This window comes from Equus caballus, chromosome 25 (assembly GCF_041296265.1).
Source record: "Equus caballus isolate H_3958 breed thoroughbred chromosome 25, TB-T2T, whole genome shotgun sequence".
In the NCBI taxonomy this organism is placed as follows: domain Eukaryota; kingdom Metazoa; phylum Chordata; class Mammalia; order Perissodactyla; family Equidae; genus Equus; species Equus caballus.
The window spans coordinates 39,559,186-39,575,999 of record NC_091708.1 but is presented as its reverse complement, the minus strand read 5'-3'; the positions used below and the strand labels follow the sequence as shown (position 1 = coordinate 39,575,999).

General features: G+C 57.6%; 2 protein-coding genes across 7 annotated transcripts in view; both read left to right on the top strand.

Moving 5' to 3' along the window:
* Positions 1-11,755, top strand: part of EEIG1 (estrogen-induced osteoclastogenesis regulator 1) — a 36,518-nt gene extending 24,763 nt beyond the window's left edge. For 5 of the 6 annotated variants that reach the window (XM_070251087.1, XM_001501240.4, XM_070251086.1 and 2 more), the window contains 9 exons: positions 142-171; positions 2,353-2,469; positions 4,055-4,101; positions 4,248-4,405; positions 6,499-6,603; positions 6,687-6,882; positions 7,326-7,447; positions 7,557-7,626; positions 8,978-11,755. In XM_070251087.1, the coding sequence (XP_070107188.1) occupies positions 142-171; positions 2,353-2,469; positions 4,055-4,101; positions 4,248-4,405; positions 6,499-6,603; positions 6,687-6,882; positions 7,326-7,447; positions 7,557-7,626; positions 8,978-9,023 (891 nt within the window). In that variant the 3' untranslated portion in view covers positions 9,024-11,755. Of the gene's footprint in view, positions 1-141; positions 1,442-2,352; positions 2,470-4,054; positions 4,102-4,247; positions 4,406-6,498; positions 6,604-6,686; positions 6,883-7,325; positions 7,448-7,556; positions 7,627-8,977 lie in introns of all 6 variants that reach the window. The other variant, XM_005605812.4, reaches the window with a different exon arrangement.
* Positions 11,756-13,540: 1,785 nt separating this feature from the next.
* Positions 13,541-16,814, top strand: LOC100070352 (dolichol phosphate-mannose biosynthesis regulatory protein). Its single transcript, XM_005605810.3, has 4 exons — positions 13,541-14,016; positions 14,319-14,408; positions 15,187-15,289; positions 16,099-16,814. Exons 1-4 carry the CDS (start codon positions 14,014-14,016, stop codon positions 16,155-16,157), a joined length of 255 nt encoding a protein of 84 aa, XP_005605867.1. The 5' UTR covers positions 13,541-14,013; the 3' UTR covers positions 16,158-16,814.

Here is a 16,814-nt window from a genome sequence, read left to right as displayed (position 1 = left end):
CCCAGGGAAAATGGGATGAGTTGCTCTGCGCCTTTTCCTGTCCTCCTCCCCAGCAGTCAGATTTCGGGGGAGTTGGGGAGACGCGTGACGGCCCTTGGATTCCCTAGTCACCCTGCTGCTTGTGTCTGTCTCCCTGTGCAGGAGCTGAAAGGCGGGAAGGCTTATTCCAAGGTGAGTGGGGCTGTGTGATGGGCCTGTGTGATGAGGCAGTGGGACAGGCATGAGAGAAGCTTCCAGAAGAACATCCAGGCCCCTCTCTGCCCCAAGCAGGAGATACTCAGCCCTACGTGAGATGTATAATTTTTTGGAAATATCTTTACTGACAGTCTTTGCATTTTGCACTTAACATAAAGGCAGCATATGCTTGTTGCAGCACAAGTGGTACACAGGTTCATGGAGTGGCAAGGACAGTTTCCATCCCTCACCCTCCCCAGGCCTCCTCCCCAGATCCCACTGTTGGGATTCGTTAGGGTCTTTCCATACCTTTTAAGAAAAAAATACATATTATTAAATCTGTGCTACACATGGAGCAATGAATAAAACGTATGCCTGTGGTTTAGAGAGATGTCAAATGAGCCCCCATCTCTGAACTTGTGTGCCTGTAGACAACAGGATTTTTAAATACACAAAAGGGATTTGTTCTAAACAGATTCTGCAGCTTGGTGTTTTACTTGCCAATACGTCATGGGCATGTTTTCATGTCATCACAAATTTTCTTTTGCTTTCTAACAGTGGCAGTGTCCCATTGTATGGCTGGGTGACCAGTGACTCAGCCAGTCCCCGCTGTTGTACATCTCTCTTGTTGCCAGGTTTTCCCTGCACCCACAGACAGTTCAGCCCTATGCATTGAAACCTTTTCCACTGGGAAAAGTGGCAGAAGACGGCTCTGGAACGGTTACCTTTGGCTTTGAATAAACCTGCTCTGCCCTAAACCCCCTTCTCTGTGGGGACTCGTGGCCCACCCTCTGTGACCCCCGGGAGGTGGCCCAGTGGCAGGGGATGTGCTCCGTCAGTCCAGAGGGGAAATGCCTTTGCCTCACCTCACCCTTCGTGGAAGGCCCGAGGGAGGTGCTGCATGGGGCGTGTTCCTTCCCACTGATCAGAGCTCAGGAAGCTCAGCATTCTGGGCTGTGCGCTCTGCCCTGGCCAGGGGCCGTGATGTCCCTCTCCAGAAGCAGAGGGCGGGGGGCTAGAACTGGGCTGTGGAAGGTGCCGTCAGAGTGGAAATTTCTCTTCCCATTGATTCACGTGGGTGAGGACAACTGCCCAGTCAGGAAAGAAAGTGCCAGCAAACAGCCAGAGCATCCCGCCTCCACCCGGCAGACATTTCTAGGACACCTAGCACACGTCAGACCTGCCAGGCCCTTCTGGTCTCTCATGAGCCATCCGCACGGGCTCAGCTCCCGTTGTACAGAAGAGGAAACTGAGGCCCAGAGAGGTGGTGAGACTTGACGCTCCTCAGACCTAATTTCAAGCGTGGCTCTGCCAGTTGAGCAGTATAGGGCCCTGGGCAAGTCACTTCCCCTCTCTGAACCTTAGTTTCCTTCTCTGAAAATGGGGGCCACTCTGAGCTGATGGCAGGGCTGGGATCTGAACCTGAGTCCCTGATTCTGGCATATGTGCCCCTAAACTCTGCAGTAGAGACTTGTATGCAGCAGGTGCCCAATAAATGTCCCTGGCTGGTTTAGTTGTCCCCCAAGTCGCTAATCCCAGCACCCCTCACCCTGTTTCCCCTCCAGGTCTGGCAGACTTGGCTTCTATCTAAGAGGGCTTCTTAGCTCATAGACCCTGTTCTCACACTTTTTCCTGCTTCCCTCCCCATCCCTTGCTCCTCTCTCTGCATCCAAGGAGTAGCCCACCAGCCCCTCACTCCAGCCTGGGCCAGGGTCTCCTTCTCCCCATGCAGAGTGCCCTCCAACCACCCACCCCCACACCAAGTTCCCACGGGCCTTCCCTCCCCCCTGCCCACTGGCCTGGAGGCTCCCACAGCACAGCCTTGTTTCCCAGGGAACAATGTGTCTGTATCACAGACAACAATGTCCTTTCATCTCAGGCGCTGCCCCGGTGCACACTGGGACATGACACAAAGGGCGCTTTGTGCTGCTCAGGGATGTGAGCTCCTGGCTGTGCCACGTCCATTGGAGCCGCCAACCCAGGCCTCTGTCCTTGGGGGGGGGCCTCTGTCCTTGGGTGTTGGTTATGCAACAGTCAGTCTGGGCTGTGGGGCTGTGGGTCGGCCCCAGGGGCTTTGCCTGCCCCTCCCCCTCCCGCCTCTGCCAAGTTAACCCTTTTGCTGCCAGCCCCGTGCCCACACTGCCTGCAGCCTCCCACACTCTCCTCCATCCCTCCCAGCTGGGCTTTGCCGACTTGAACCTGGCCGAGTTTGCGGGCTCAGGCTCTACAGTGCGCTGCTGCCTGCTGGAAGGATATGACACGAAGAACACTCGCCAGGACAACTCCATCCTCAAGGTATTGGGGCCCTGTTGCCTCCCGCTCCTGCCAAGGGGCGAGGGCAAACCCATTCCTCCTTAGAGTACCCTGGAGAGTTGTTAAAGGTACGGGTTCTCACCCTGGACAGGCGGTGAGAGACGCTGGGAAGATACGGGCCTGGGTCAGGAAACCACCATAGAGGCCTGGGCTTAGCCAGTGGCCTCAGTTTCCCCATCCATAATTAGGGGTCGGAGAGTAGACGCACAGTCTCTCTGGGTTTGGTGAGCACTTTCGGTGAGATCAGCATTGCTGAGTGTTACCTCCTCTTATCTTGTGATGCCTGACAACAGCCCCATGGGTGTGGTGTCTGTTATTTGTCCCAGTTTTGCACAGGAGGGAATTGAGGCACAGAGGTTAGATCATTTGCCTGGGGTCACAAGCAGACCTGGCACTTGACCCCACAGTCAGCTCCTAACTGTTGCACCATGTGACACAAGGCAGCCTGAGCACCCAGTGGAGCATCAGTGAGCAGAAGAACCTGGCGTCTCTCGACCTAGACAGACTGAGCGTGGCTGCTCCGAGGGCCCAGCCACATGCAGGTTTCCGGGGGCCGGGGCAGCTCCCGCCCCAGGCAGCTGACTTGTTGGCCTCTTGGGACAGAGCTATCTGAGCATCCGCTGCCAGTGCCCCTCTCTTCCTTGTTTCCACCCGCTTCCACCTGGCTGAGAAAACAGTCTTGCCCTAACCACACTTCTGAGAGCTGACCCAGTGGGAGCGTGTCGTGCCTGGGGCAGACCCAGGCAGGAGGTGGTGGCCAGGGGCTCTGGGTCCTCCTGGACCCTTTGCAGAGGGAACTGGGGGTGCCGGAAAAGCTCCAGGCTAATTGTGGTGGGAGCCCTGAGGCCTTTCAGCCTCACCCCAGTGGCCCCTGCACCCTCAGGCCAGATCAAGGATGCTGGGGCGGGGGCAGTTTCAGATCAGTGGTCTCCATTTTTGTCAGTGGGGTCCTGGGATCTGAGCACTTCTTTCCTACCCCATCACCCTCTGCCTGTCACTCCATCTCAGCCCAGATTTGGGGACCCAAACCTTGCCTTGTGTGGGGCATTGCCAAAATCTTTGCCCAAGTAGATGTTAAATGTCAAATGGTTTCTTGCTTTACTTAATTCAGCAAACTTTCACCAGGCGCCTGCCATCCGTTGTGAACTATGCAAGTGCTCCCAACCATGTCGGGCTCGGTGGACCCCTCCTCACAGAGCGGGCTTTGAGGGCGTCCCTCCTGCCTTCGTGGGGAGCTCTTGCACCCTCTCCCACTCGGGGCCCTGAGACAGAGGGCGCCCCAATAGCTGTAGTCGTGAAGTCACAGCAGGTAGCTTTTGCTGCTCACTCACTCCTCGCCAGGCGCCAACCAGGTGGAGCCTCATCTCACTGCATCCGCTCCACTGTCCCCCGAGGCACGTGTTAGGATTGGTTCTGTCTTCTGCACGAGGAAACGGGGCTCTTCACCAGGGCCAGCAAGGGGCTGAGTCGGGACCAGAGTCCAAGCCCATCTGAAGCCAGAGCAGGGAGGTGGGGCGCCTGGGCCCGGTGAGTGGACAGGGTGTGGCTGATTCCTCCCTTCATGCAGGTCACTATCGGAATGTTCCTGCTCTCTGGAGACCCCTGCTTCAAGACGTGAGTGCTGGTGCAGGCTGTCTGAGGGGCGGGCTCCATCCTGGGCACTGGGGGAGGGCGGACGGGACTCTTCACTCAAGGCTCCCCTGTCTTCATCTGATGCCAAGGATGGGGCACCCCAGTCACAAGCTGTCTGTCCTCCTAAGGCCTCCGTCCACTGCTAAGTCCATCTCCATCCCGGGCCAGGATTCCTCCCTGCAGCTGACGTGTAAGGGTGGTGGGACCAGCAGCAGTGGCAGCAGCAGCACCAACTCCCTGACGGGATCCCGGCCCACCAAGGCCCGGCCCACCATCCTCAGCTCAGGTACTATTCCCCACCTGCCCGCCCTGCCTCCCCGAAGCAGAAGGCTTTTAGCTTCGCAGGTCCCAGGGGCCCGCTTACTGACTAGAGAGAGGTGGTGGGGTGGTGTTTGCCCCCGTCTGTGCTTCCGTTAGGCAGATGCTGTCTGAGCCCCTCCCGTGTGCTGGGCTCGGTGCTTGGCCCCAGGATCGCAGCAGTGCCCTGGGTCCAGACTGGTGTGGTGTCCTTGGCCTCATGGTCCTCGTGGTCTAGCAGGACAGATAGGCATAAGTCAGACAATAAATAAGTCAAACACATGTCCACCTACAGATGTGACAAGAGCTGGCTGAGAGAGGCACAGAAGGCGTCCTTCTGGGCCCAGGGAAGCCTCCCTGACTAGGTGGCATTTGAGCTGAATCTCGGGTGTGGGGTGCAGTGTTCTTGGCAGGGGGACATGCTCTGAGCTCTTGCTCTCCCTCCTGCTGGGGGACCTTGTCTGGCCATCTTGCCTCACTGGATCTCAGTGTCCTCCTCTGTCAAATGGAATCAGCAGTAGTAACCACATCCTGGGTTTGGGGATTAACTGGGCAAACGTGTGTGCCTGGTCTGGCACATAGTACATACTCTGTGTATTTCCCAGCACTACGTTTCTGTTAAAGTATCTTTATTACTAAATGTTAGAAAAAATTCGAATGAGCCTGAATCTCCAGAGGAGACAGTGTGGCAGTTAGGAGGAGGTGCTGCCGTGAGAGGAGGCTCCAGGTGTGCTATGCAGGGTGAGGCAGGGCCCCTGAGGTGAGCCTCGGCCCCTGCACCCCCTCCAGGGGGTGAGCTCAGAGCTGGGAGGCAGACTGCCCCAAGCTAATTAGTGAGCAGCAGGGCACGTGAGGGCCCTCATTTGTGCCACAAGAGCCATTAGGGCTCAGGGCCTCGGGCGGCTCAGCAGATGTTTGCTGGGTGATTCTGCCCCTGGGGGCTGGGAGCAGTGAGGGACCCTCTGCCCTCAAGGGCCAGCTTTACTCCACTCCCATTTTTCCTGGAGATCCAGCAGGTGAGGGCCAGAGCAGAAGCTGGGGTGCTTCCCTGCCTCAGCCTGGGGACCACACTTGGGAATGGGGGCTTCCCAGCACCATTGCTCTCTCCAGCTTCAGGGTGGGGATCCCCAGAGGAGTGATCTGGGGACCAGGCCACCCCAGCACAGATGATGCCTTTATGCAGAGTAGAAGAGGTGCCCACCTGGCAGAGTGGGCACCCCCACATGTCTGTGTAGCTGGCTTTCTGCTCCCCCCTCCCCCGACGTGCAGAGAACCTGTTGGGGACTTGAAAGACCACATGGCTTTAGGTGGGGACACGGGCAGGCCTGGGGTCCAGCCTATGGCCTGGCTTTGCTCCTCTCTGAAGAGGGGATGGGTGTGTTGACCAGGAGGGCTGGTTGGGGGTACTCACAGGGCCCCGGGGGGTCCCATTGGCTTCCCTTGCACCTCCTGCTGGGGAGTGCTGGAAAGGTTGTTTCAAAGTTGGACTTAGGGGTGACTTGGGCCAGGGTGTCAGCCACTCCACTTCCCCTTATTTGCTCTACTCTAGCTACAATGACCCAAGCTCATTGAAGCCTCAGGTCCTTTGCTTATGCTGTTCCCGTTGTCTGGAAGGTTTTTTCCCTGATGCCTTATCTAGCTTGCTTCCTCCCCTGCCTCCTGAAGATCTTGCATTAAGGCTGCCTCCTCAGAGCAGCCTTCCGTGACCCCAGACTGGGTCAGATACCCCTCGTGCACTTCTCCCTGCTCTGCACCACTCAGTGAATTGTGGTTAATTGTGGGTCATTTTTCGTTCCGCATTCTTCTTCCCCACTGGCCTGAGACACCCTGTCTCTTGTTCACAGCAGTCACTCGAGTGCCTTGCACAGAGCTGGTCCCCACCAGATATTTGTGAAGTGAGTGAACCTGGGTTCAGATGGTGAACGGTGGCTTGGGGCAGGTTGCTGCCCTTCTGAACCTCAGTTTTTCAGTCTGTTAAATGGAAATACATATCGTCCTCTCCAACTCCAGATTCAGCGAGAGGACGTGTGAAGGGTGAGGCCAGGCACCACTGGTAACCCCTGCCCCCTCCCTGCCTTCCAGGGGTGCCGGAGGAGCCGGACCAGAACCTGTCCAGCCCCGAGGAGGTGTTCCACTCCGGGCACTCCCGCAACTCCAGCTACGCCAGCCAGCAGTCCAAGATCTCGGGTGAGTGTGCCCGCCCAGCCCTGCACCCTTGGCCTTGCGCCTTCCCGGGCTCCCCCATCATGAACCGCCCTGACCACCCACAGGCTACAGCACGGAGCACTCGCGCTCCTCCAGCCTCTCGGACTTGACACACCGCCGCAACACGTCCACCAGCAGCAGCGCCTCTGGTGGCCTCAGCATGACTGTGGAGGGCCCCGAGGGCAGCGAGCGTGAGCACCGACCCCCCGAGAAGCCGCCGAGGCCGCCCCGGCCCCCGCATCTGTCCGACCGCTCGTTTCGGTGAGTCTCACTGCTCAGTGCTCCTGGAGAACAGATCCCTCCCGATGGCTCCTGAACCTCCACTTTTTTACCTGTAACACGGGGACAGCAGGGTCCCTGCCTCACAGGGTTGGATGGTGACAGTTCAACCAGCTGATGCTCCTCAAGGGCATTGCCCCGGCCTGGTGGTGTGCATGCCCAGTTAGCGGTTGCTGTGTGGGATTCAGTGTACCCTAGGTCCCCCGCTCACGCACCGCCTGGCCTCTCAGAACCTCTGTGTCCTCATCTACGGGCCCAGCTGACAGCAGCGCGTGCTCCGCCAGCTGATGTAAGGGTTAAGTGCACACAGCCTGCCCGGGCCTTCACGTGCACATGGAGATCCTGGGTGCTGTGGGTGTGCGCTGTGGTCCTCATTGTCCCTGTTACTGCCCTGACTGTTGTGACTCTGCCCCACCCTGCCCCAGGCGGAAGAAGGACTCGATGGAGAGCCACCCGACCTGGGTGGATGACACGCGGATCGACGCGGATGACATCGTGGAGAAGATCATGCAGAGCCAGGACTTCACGGATGGCAGCAACAGTGAGGGTGAGCTGCCCGCGCCGGGTGGGCTCGTGGGACGGTGCCGCCTGCTCCGGGGGCTCCCTGGCTGCCTCTGCCCCCCCCTCAGCCTCCATCCTCCCGTGTGTCCCCACAGACAGCAACCTCCGGCTGTTCGTGAGCCGTGATGGCTCCACCACGCTGAGTGGGATCCAGTTGGCCAACAGGTAGGGGTGAAGGTTTGGGGGTGGGCACCAGGGTGGCTGTAGGGGACACAGTGGTGAGAGCAAGTTCTCTGCAGCCCACCGACCTGGCTTTGAATGCCAGTTCTTGTCACCACAGTGTGATTGGGGCCAGTCACGTCTCTCTGAGCCTCAGTTCCCTCATCTGTCAAATAGTGTGGACCGCATCATCTCACCTGGACACCCGAGACGACCCCCCAGGGTTGGTCCTGAGGATTTCCAGGGTAACCTTTGGAAAGTGCCTGGCACACAGCAGGGGCTTCATACATCTTTATTTTGGGCCCTACTTTTCTTGCTCTTCCTCCTGGATCTGGGAACCCCTAAAAAATGATGACAGTAACTCATTTATTTATTGGACAAATATTTATTGAGCACCAGCTAAGCACCAGGCACTGAGTTGGGCTACAGCGGTGAGCAACACAAATTTCTGCCCTAATGATATTCACGGGGGGGGGGGCGGTCGAAGCAAGCTTTGGCCTGAACTCTGCGGTTGGTAGAGTGCTCTCTCAGTCGTCTGTCGACAGCGCGCTTACCGTGTGGCTGGCTTGCTGAGTGAGCGGAGGAGCTTCCCACGTGCAGGGCTGTGCCAAAGGCTTTGCCCCAGGTTCCTGTGGGCTGGGTGGGAAGGTGCCACCTGGGGCCAGAGCGGGAGGAGACAGCTGGGCCCAGGGTCCTGGGACCTGCCCTCTGGCGCTGCTCTGCTGACCCCTGCTGGCCAGGACTCGAAATTGCAGCCACCATCTCAGTGCAGCTTCCTGGGCTGCCCCTGTGTCAGGTGGGCAAGAAGAAAAGAGGGGATCTCTTTGGAGGTTTCTGAACACCCTTCTCTAGCCCTCTCTGAAGATGAGGAGACTGGGGTTCGGGGCAGGGAAGAGCCAATCTATTTGACATCAAGGGCATAGCAGAGCAGCAAGCCAAGCCCCAAATGTCCATGTACCCCTGGGTGGGCATGGCCTCAGCTGGGAGAAAAGCTGATCAGGCTCCCCAACCATCTGCCTCTTAGCAAGCCCAATAATCCCTGTGAGTCTCAGTTTCTTCATCTGTCAAGTGGGGTGGGGCACAGTCCCTCCCTGCCAGGGTTGCTGTGAGGATGGGTGCAGCACAGCCCGGTGTGTAAGCCGCTGATGCCCAGGAATGGCTTAGGCCAGCTCTGCGATCGCACAGACTCTGGTGCTTACCATCTCTGTCACCCTGGGCAAGTGACTCAACTTCTCTGAGCCTCAGTTTCTCCCTCTGCATAATGGAGCCAGTTAACAGTGCCTGCTTGTGAAGTACTAGGAATGGCCTAGCCCAAAGAGCATCAGAGAGAACGAGCTGACCTGTCTCTCTCCCACAGGGTCTCCTCTGGGGTGTACGAGCCGGTCGTGATTGAAAGCCATTGAGGAGCAGGTGTTCAGGCTGGAGAAGGGCCCTGCCTTGTGGGCGGCCAGACCCGTGTCATTCCACGAGGGACCTTCCCCGTCGGATCACCATCCGCACTGCATCTCATCTGTGCCTCCTCCATGCACTCCAGCCCCATTCCTGCCCCACAGCATCATTCCACTGTCCTCTCATCCATGCCGGGAGCCTCCTGGCCTGCCAGGGCCCGGGCACCACTGTGAATATTCTCCTCTGAACCACTAGAGGGCAGGACACATGGGCCCATGAGGCAGGTGGGCAAGAAAGATGGCCAGGACTGGCCCGAGGGAGACTGCCCTGGCCCCTTGGCAAGGACCTGCAGCAGCTCCTACGCACGCGAACATGCTTGTGGCCAAGGGGCCTCTTGCCCTGTGTCCCAGCCCACTCCAGGAGCACTGGCTCAACGATGCCCTGGCAGGGCCTTGCTCCACTGCCCCCTGTCCTTGGGGGGCCAGTCCACCCTCAGAATCCTGCCACCGTGGCCCTCTGACTGCTTAGTGTTTCAGCCGTCCCTTCCCTGTGTCCTGGGGGACCCGCTGGCGGCCTCTTCCTGGGAGTCAAGACCTCAGACCCCACCTACACTCCAGACTGAGACCCTCTCCCCCAACGAATGTTCTCCTGCTGCCCTGGCAGCCTGCACTTTGCACATGCTCGTCTCCAGCACAGCCCCACTGGCCCCGCCTGCCCTTCCTCTGAGCCCTTCCCAAGAATTCCTGGGCGCTGCCTGCTGTGCAGCCAGCGGCCCAGCTCTAGCCACCCGGCTGGACCCGGGCATTGCCTCTCCTCCCACCTGTTAGCTCCAGCTCAAGCCTGACCCATGCTGAGAAAGGGGGTGCTCCTCTGCCCAGGGCTGGGTCCTGAGCAGCTGGTTTCCCATAGGAAGCCAGGGAAGGTGCCTCCCAAGCCCTTGGAGGTCAGGGGCCTGGTTGGGCTGGGCTTAGCAAGCCAAGCCCCCTTTCTCCCCCTCAGGGTCATCTGGCCAGGCCAGGGCCGATGCTGGAGAGGCAGGTGAGCTGTGACTGGACTGGCCTGGAGCTGGCTTCCTGGCCAGAAAAGCCCCAGCCCTTCTCTGAAAGCATCCCTCTCTCTGGGCAAGGGAGAGGCGGGTCCTTTAGGGGGGTGTTCCCAGCGGGGAGCAGTCTGGCCCTGCCTCCTGTCCTGCCCCTCACCCCTCGCTAAAGCCTCTGCTCTCGGCACTTTCCCCCCTGGTCCTCATTACTGGCTTGAAGGTGGGTCCTGGCTGCCAGCCAGCCGGTCCCTGGACAGACCTCCCCCCGCTGCTCTTAAGTTTCATTCATTTTGTATAAACCCAGCAGGCTGGTGTTTACTTTGCCCTATACTTTGCTTTCTTTCCTTTTTTTCTCTTCTCTCTTTTACTCCTTTTTTTTTTTTTTTTTTTTAGCGTTCACAGTTTGATATTTTCTCCTTCCCCGGATGAGGGGAGGTAGTTCTGTTCTCTGCCCTACCTGCTGGCTGGGTCCCAGCAGGGCTGGGGATCTGGATGGGGGGCCAGTATCCTGGTTCTCTCTCTGGTAGGGGTGCAGTGGGGTGGGGCTGTCCTCCCCAGGCTGGGAGCGGTCCTTGCCCTTCTGCGTTAGCTTGCAGTTGGAGTCTTGGTCTTGGAACCTCCTGGCATTGGGACCAGAGCATTTGTAGGATTTTTGTTGTCGTCATCGTTTTTAATCACCTGACTCTTAGAAAATGAATGTTAGAGGTGCCCACTGAGGCAGGTTGGAGCATTTGCCCCGGCTGGAGAAGCCTCTGGTCAGCTCGTCGGGTCCCTTCCTGCCCCACAGACACCTGGCACTTTGAAAGGGAGCTGGCTGCACTGTATGCAGATAAAGTGATCCCTGGAAGATGGGAGAGCGCTGCCCTTCCCTTTGTGTCTGCATGACCTCAGTCCACTGGGGAGGTGCCTTTGGGGTGCGTTCGAAGTTCTGGGGCATTAGGCATAAAACAGCTGGCTTTGGTGTTGGGGAGACTCCCCGAAACCAGGAACCCCAGCCCCACCCTAGGCGAGGTCTGAACTTGACAGTCACCCAGAAGGAAACAGAGCCTGCTACATTCTCCCATGCCAGGCCCTGGGCCAGGGTAACTGGACTGAGAGTTCGGCCACAACCCAATTAATGCTGGCTGGAGCCGGAGTCCCGGAGTCTTGGCCTCATCCCCACGTGGGAGCCCTTTCTTTGGCTCTCTGGTCCCCTCAAGCTCAGTGAATTCCCACCAGGCACCCACAGCTCCTGGACTTGAAATTCTATATATATAGAGAGAGAGAATATATTAAAGATATTTTTGGAAAGGAATTGGTCTATGCAATGCCCGTTTGGAATCTTCCTGAAAGACAGTTTAACGTTTTTATTAGAAGATTTAAAAAAAAAAAATGTCTACAATATTTTTAGGTTTTTTTTTTTCTGGTCACCCCACAAACTGACCACATGGCATGATCTGCCAGGACGGAGAATGTCCATGTTTTCCTCTCTTTAGGGAGGTGAGTAGGGAGATGGGGGGGAGGGGAGGTCCTTTGTTTTTCTTTTTAAAATTCCCCTTCTTTCTAACAGAATGTTGTCACCACCAACCCTACCCTCGATTCAGTGGGCTGTGTTTGTGTATCTGTGTCTGCTTCTGTTGTAGAAAATAACATTGTAAGGGGAAATCAGCCTAGTATCAGTGTCTTGGTTTGGGGGAAGAAATTAAATGTTGCAGTTTTTGTTTGTTATGGCATGTTGGTTTTTTGTTTGTTTTACTGAATTGACTTCGGGGTCAAGGACTGTGGCAGAAGGAATCCAGATGGATAAACTGACAATTCTGGGGGTGGGAAGATGTAGGTGGCCAGGTTCTCCACGTCCTGGGTGCAGTCACAGTTACTACTACCTTTATTACTCCAGATTTCTTGGGAGGAAACTGAGGCCCAGAAGGGCAGTTTCTCGCCAGTCTCACGCGTAGTAAGTGGCAACTCTGACGTCAGAGCCCAAGTCCTAACTGCTGCTCTGCGGACCTCCCCAGCAGTCAGGTGGCCTCCGAGGAGCATGCCTTAGGGCAGCTGACTGTGCCTCAGTTTTCGCAGCTGCAAACGGGGTGGTGGGTCAAATGAGAAAGTGTGGGTACAGCCTGAGCTTTGGGAGGTGCCGAGGGTTTCCCCAGCCTCTTTAGAGCCCCCCGCCGGCATTTCTCCAGGCCTAGGCCCCTCGCTCCCTGCCCCCGACTCAAGTTAGAGGAGCCAGCAGCTTAGCCAAGCTCTGGGAAAGCCTGTCACCCGGGGCGTTTAAGGAGCCCAGGAGTGGCAGGAAGCCTCTGTGGCTTTGGACAGGCCAGAAAGGACCAGACTTGCAGGCCTAGTCCCTGCTGCAGCACTGTGGTACCCCAACCCCTTTCTCGGTGCTGCTGCTCCTCCTGGCCCCTGCGAACCCTGGCGGCTGCTTCTCAGTCTGTCTGTCTGTTCCGTGCACACCTGGGGAGGGAAAAGTTGGCTCTCGGCTGAGGCCAAAGGCTGTTCTGAGAAACAGGGAAGGAATGGGCCTGTAGGCCAAAAAGGGTTGCTCCTTTGGAACACAGTAATGCTAAGTGAAAAATCAGTATACAAAATGGTAGGGAGAAAAAATGGTCGCTTCCGTCAGCTTCAGGAGGGCAGTCCCTATAGTTAGAGACGGACTCAGAGGACCCAAGGAGACAGATGCTACCAGCAAGAGCGAACCATGCCAGGTTCAGACCCCCCTCCCCCTGCCCCCCAAGTGGAGAGAGCAGGCTGAGCCTCCACCCAACCCCTCAGGAGGCCTGGAGTCCCTGGACGCTATACTCTAGCATTCCAGGATCGAGAAACATCACAGAATCTTAAAGCTTGTTGGGTGATTGAAAGCTCCTTTGTGCTAAGCCCCATTCTAGGCACTGAGGGACACAGCAGTGACCACAGACCCTATCCTCAGGGAGCTCAGTCAGGTGGGCCAGAACAGCAAGTAAATCAGGTAACGAAAATGCGGGGACAAGTGTCCTTAGGGAGACATGCTTGGGGCTGTGGAGCACTGACGAGGGAACCCTGGCCCAGCTGCGAAGGTCGCTTCCCTGGGATGGGTGGCATCCCAGTGAGACCTGATGGGTGAGGAGCAGCCAGCCCCGCGAGCTGTGGGAAGACCGTTCCAGACGCCGGAGCTGGAGGAGACGCGAAAGGAGATCAGGCCCAAGCTCCCTTTGCTCTCAGAGGAAAGGGCCTCCAAGCCTGGGGAGGGGCCTGAACAAGCGGCCAGTCCCAAGATCTGTCTAGGCTGTTGCCTGGGCTGCCGCGTCACCCAGGACCCCAGAGGCAGCCGGTGAGGGGAGGGAGGGTCACTCCGGCCTCATCCGTGCAGTGAAGAGGGGACACCCGGAAGGGTCGCCAGGGAAGCCAGGCGATGGTAAGAGGGCGCCGTCTCACAGCCAATCGAAATCCTCCCCATCCCTGCGGGCTCGGGCACCCCTCCTCCTTCCACCCCAGGAACGTTCTCTCCACTTTCCCCTCAACAGACAAATTAGGGCATCGGGACGAGGAAGTAGGACCCCCGGATCAGGGTTTCGGCTTCGCCACTGACTCGAGTTGTGATCTCCTGCAAGTCCTGGTCCCTCTCTGAGCCTCAATTTTCAAATGGGACTTCCGACCCCCCACCTCCATCCGCCACTGGCTTTTGGACTCTGGAATATTTAAAGATCGGTGGGGTTTTTTTGGAGCGAGTTAGACAGGACTGAAGCCACGAGTGCCAATCAGTCTGGGTTCCCAACTCCGTCCCCTTCCCTGCGGAGATTCGGAAACATCAAGTCCCACAATTCCATTGGGAGACTACATTTCCCGACATGCAAAGGCGAAGGCGGTGCCTACCTGTTTGGGTAACGTAGTCCTGGGCCGGCCTAAGGACTACGACTCCCAGTGTGCCCCGCGGCACAAGGCCAGAAGGGCCCGGATCCAGAACCGGACGTGGCTTGCCGCTCTGGTGCTGGAGGGCGGGTGAGATGGTGAGCTTAGGGCCGAGTGCTGGCGTTCGGGGGCGTTTAGGGGTGGGGTCCCGGGTCTGTTCAGGAGCCAGGGCTTAGGCAGTCGGAACCGGAATTGTTCCCCCGTCGGTCCGTCGTACGGATGAGAACGCCGAGGGGCGGCACTCTCTCTCCCAGCGGAGAAACTGATCCTAGTCAGTCGCGTCAGACACGTCAGTTGAGTGAACGGGAAGCTTAGAGCGTAATCAGGCTGCGACACCCGCCTCTGTTAGTGCCCCTGGATGGAGAGTCACTTCGTCAGTTGAGCCCTCCCTTTTCTCCAGGCCACGGGGACAGACCAGGTGGTGGGACTCGGGCTCGTCGCCGTTAGCCTGATCATCTTCACCTACTACACCGCCTGGGTGATTCTCTTGGTACGTGTGCTTGCCCCGCCCTCTCTCAGCTTCTCCCAACCCTGGATCTTGAAGCCGACTCCTGGCATCATTTAACTGTGCTAGTGCCTGCATATCTCGTGAAAGCTCCAGACCAGCGCTATGGGGAAGACGCTAGTGGCGTCCCCGTTTTATAAATCAGGCTGAGGCTCAGGGAGGAGGGTCGGGCCCAAGGTGGCATCGTTAACCGCTACACTGTAAGCCCTGTTCCTGATTTGCTTTGCCTTTGATGGGAATTCTAGTCCTTCTGGTTATCCCGCTGGCTTCTGGGCATGACGAGTGCTAATGGAGTTTGTTGAGAGCCTGTAGCCTTTTTTTCTTGTGGGGAAACTTGTTGATTACTGCTTAAGAAGTGCAGTGTTCTCAGAAGGCAGAATCCTGCAGAACTTGGTATCCTTTGGAGAAAATATTAGTAAAGAAAACCTTGGAGCCCAGATTGGGAATCACTCAAGGATTCCTCAGGTACCCTTTGCCCCTGCGACGCTGTAAGGGCCTTAGGGCAAGTCCTTTGCCTTCTGTTCACTGCCAGGTCCCCAGCACCAACTTAGGGTGGGCACCAGACAAGTGCTCAGTAACAACTATTAAATAAATGAAGGAAGGAAGCAAACCAGGGCACCCAAAATGCCGTCATCTTAAAGAAAAGCAAATGCTGTCCCGTGCTTTGAATGGGGTCAGCCCCTGAGATGGAGGAGGTGGGATGTTTGGGCTTGGGGGCTTGGCAAGGCGAGGATGCTCATGAGAGCTCTGCCCTCGGTGGCAGCCATTCATCGACAGCCAGCATGTTATCCACAAGTATTTCCTGCCCCGAGCCTATGCTGTTGCCATCCCACTGGCCGCCGGCCTCCTGCTGCTCCTGTTTGTGGGTAAGTCATCACCCCCCTAACCCTGGGCAGAGTGTCTGGGGGTCCCCATGACCCTCTCCCACCCCTGAATGTGCTGCCACACTTTGGCACTTGCTGTACATCTGCTTGAGGCTCCTTGTCCCCAACTCACCCCCTGGGGTGTTCTTGTTCCCCCTCAGGGCTGCAAATCAGTCTCCCATGCCTCAGGCTCACTGGACTCAAACGGGATGTCTCCTTTCTTCCTGCTCCCTCTACCACTGCCATCCTCACTGCTCACACCTCAATCACCTCTCACCCCCTTGTCACCCTGGCTCATGATTGCTGCACCTCTCTGTCTCCCGTGGTTTAGTGGGTGGGCTTCCCCGGGGCGGGGACTGTGGCTTCATCATTACCGTGTCCTCAGCTCCCAGCACAGGCCTGGCCTGAGGTTCCTGGCACTGAGTGGCTCAAGAAAGTATGTGCTGAGTCAACAATCCGATAACTAGATGAGGGGTGGGTGGGGGGGTGATGGGTGTTGGGTGGGCAGGTAGGGAGGTGAACAGGTAGTGGATGAGTAGATGGGTAGTTGGGTGGATCTTGTTCCCCATAGAATCTGAAACACCAAATACAGCAAATTGCCTGCGGTAGGCACTCAGTAGGTGTTTATTGAATGAATGTAGGTGGATGTGTGGCTTGATGAATGACCAGGGAGATGACCAGGTGGCCTGGAGGGTGGTTGGGTAGGTGCTTGGCCCTGCGTGTGGGTCACTCCACCATGCTGTGCCCTGCTCAAGCCTCCCGGCAGCCTCGAGCCCGAATCTGACCTGGCCTTTCTGGTCTGTTTATTCCAGGAGTGTTCATCATTTATGTGCTGCTGAAGAACCAGAAGGTGACCAAAAAGACTCAGTGAAGGCCCAGCAGGGATGAGGCTGCAGCCCCCTCTCTGCCTCCCCTCCAGGGCAGGGCCCAAAGGTGGGGCCCCGCAGGACCGGTCCAGGTACTGCAGCCCCCTCAAGCCTGGCTGCCCTGCACACAGCCCTGTGTGCTGGAGCTGTTCAGGACTCACCCCGACTCACCAGAGCCCCTGCTCACACTGCCAGAAGCCAGGAGGGACGAGTACATGGAAGTCTCCCTCTCACCCACTCCGGCTCAGGGCCTGAAAGATGCTGGTCCTTCCCACCCCGCCTTCAGACTCCCTGTCACTTTTTCCTCTGGGTTCTCCCGTCTTGCCTCAGTTTCCCTCCTGTCACATGCTGATGTTGGACTTAGCAGGTTCTGAGGCAGCACGTGACCTATCCCCACATGTTCTGCTGACCTCTCTCCACATGTCCTGCTCCTCCCCGAAGGCAGCTTTCCCGGTCTAACAAGCCCCAGACCCCACAAGGACTTCTGGACCTGGAGAGCCTAGGAGGAGGACTGACAGGCCCCAGGACCACCCCCAGGCCTCAGGGCGCATTAGGGTGGCCACACCGGGCCCCCAAACCAACTGCTCCTCATGGAGGCCAGCCCCCTAGCCCCAGTGCTGGCCTACTGGGGAGGCCTGAACAATAAACATTGATGGTGTGTT

Coding starts and splice junctions, on each gene's coding strand:
- LOC100070352 (XM_005605810.3), top strand. Junction 14,409..15,186: donor CCGCCTGGGTGATTCTCTTG/GTACGTGTGCTT, acceptor CCTCGGTGGCAG/CCATTCATCGACAGCCAGCA. Junction 15,290..16,098: donor CCTGCTGCTCCTGTTTGTGG/GTAAGTCATCAC, acceptor TGTTTATTCCAG/GAGTGTTCATCATTTATGTG.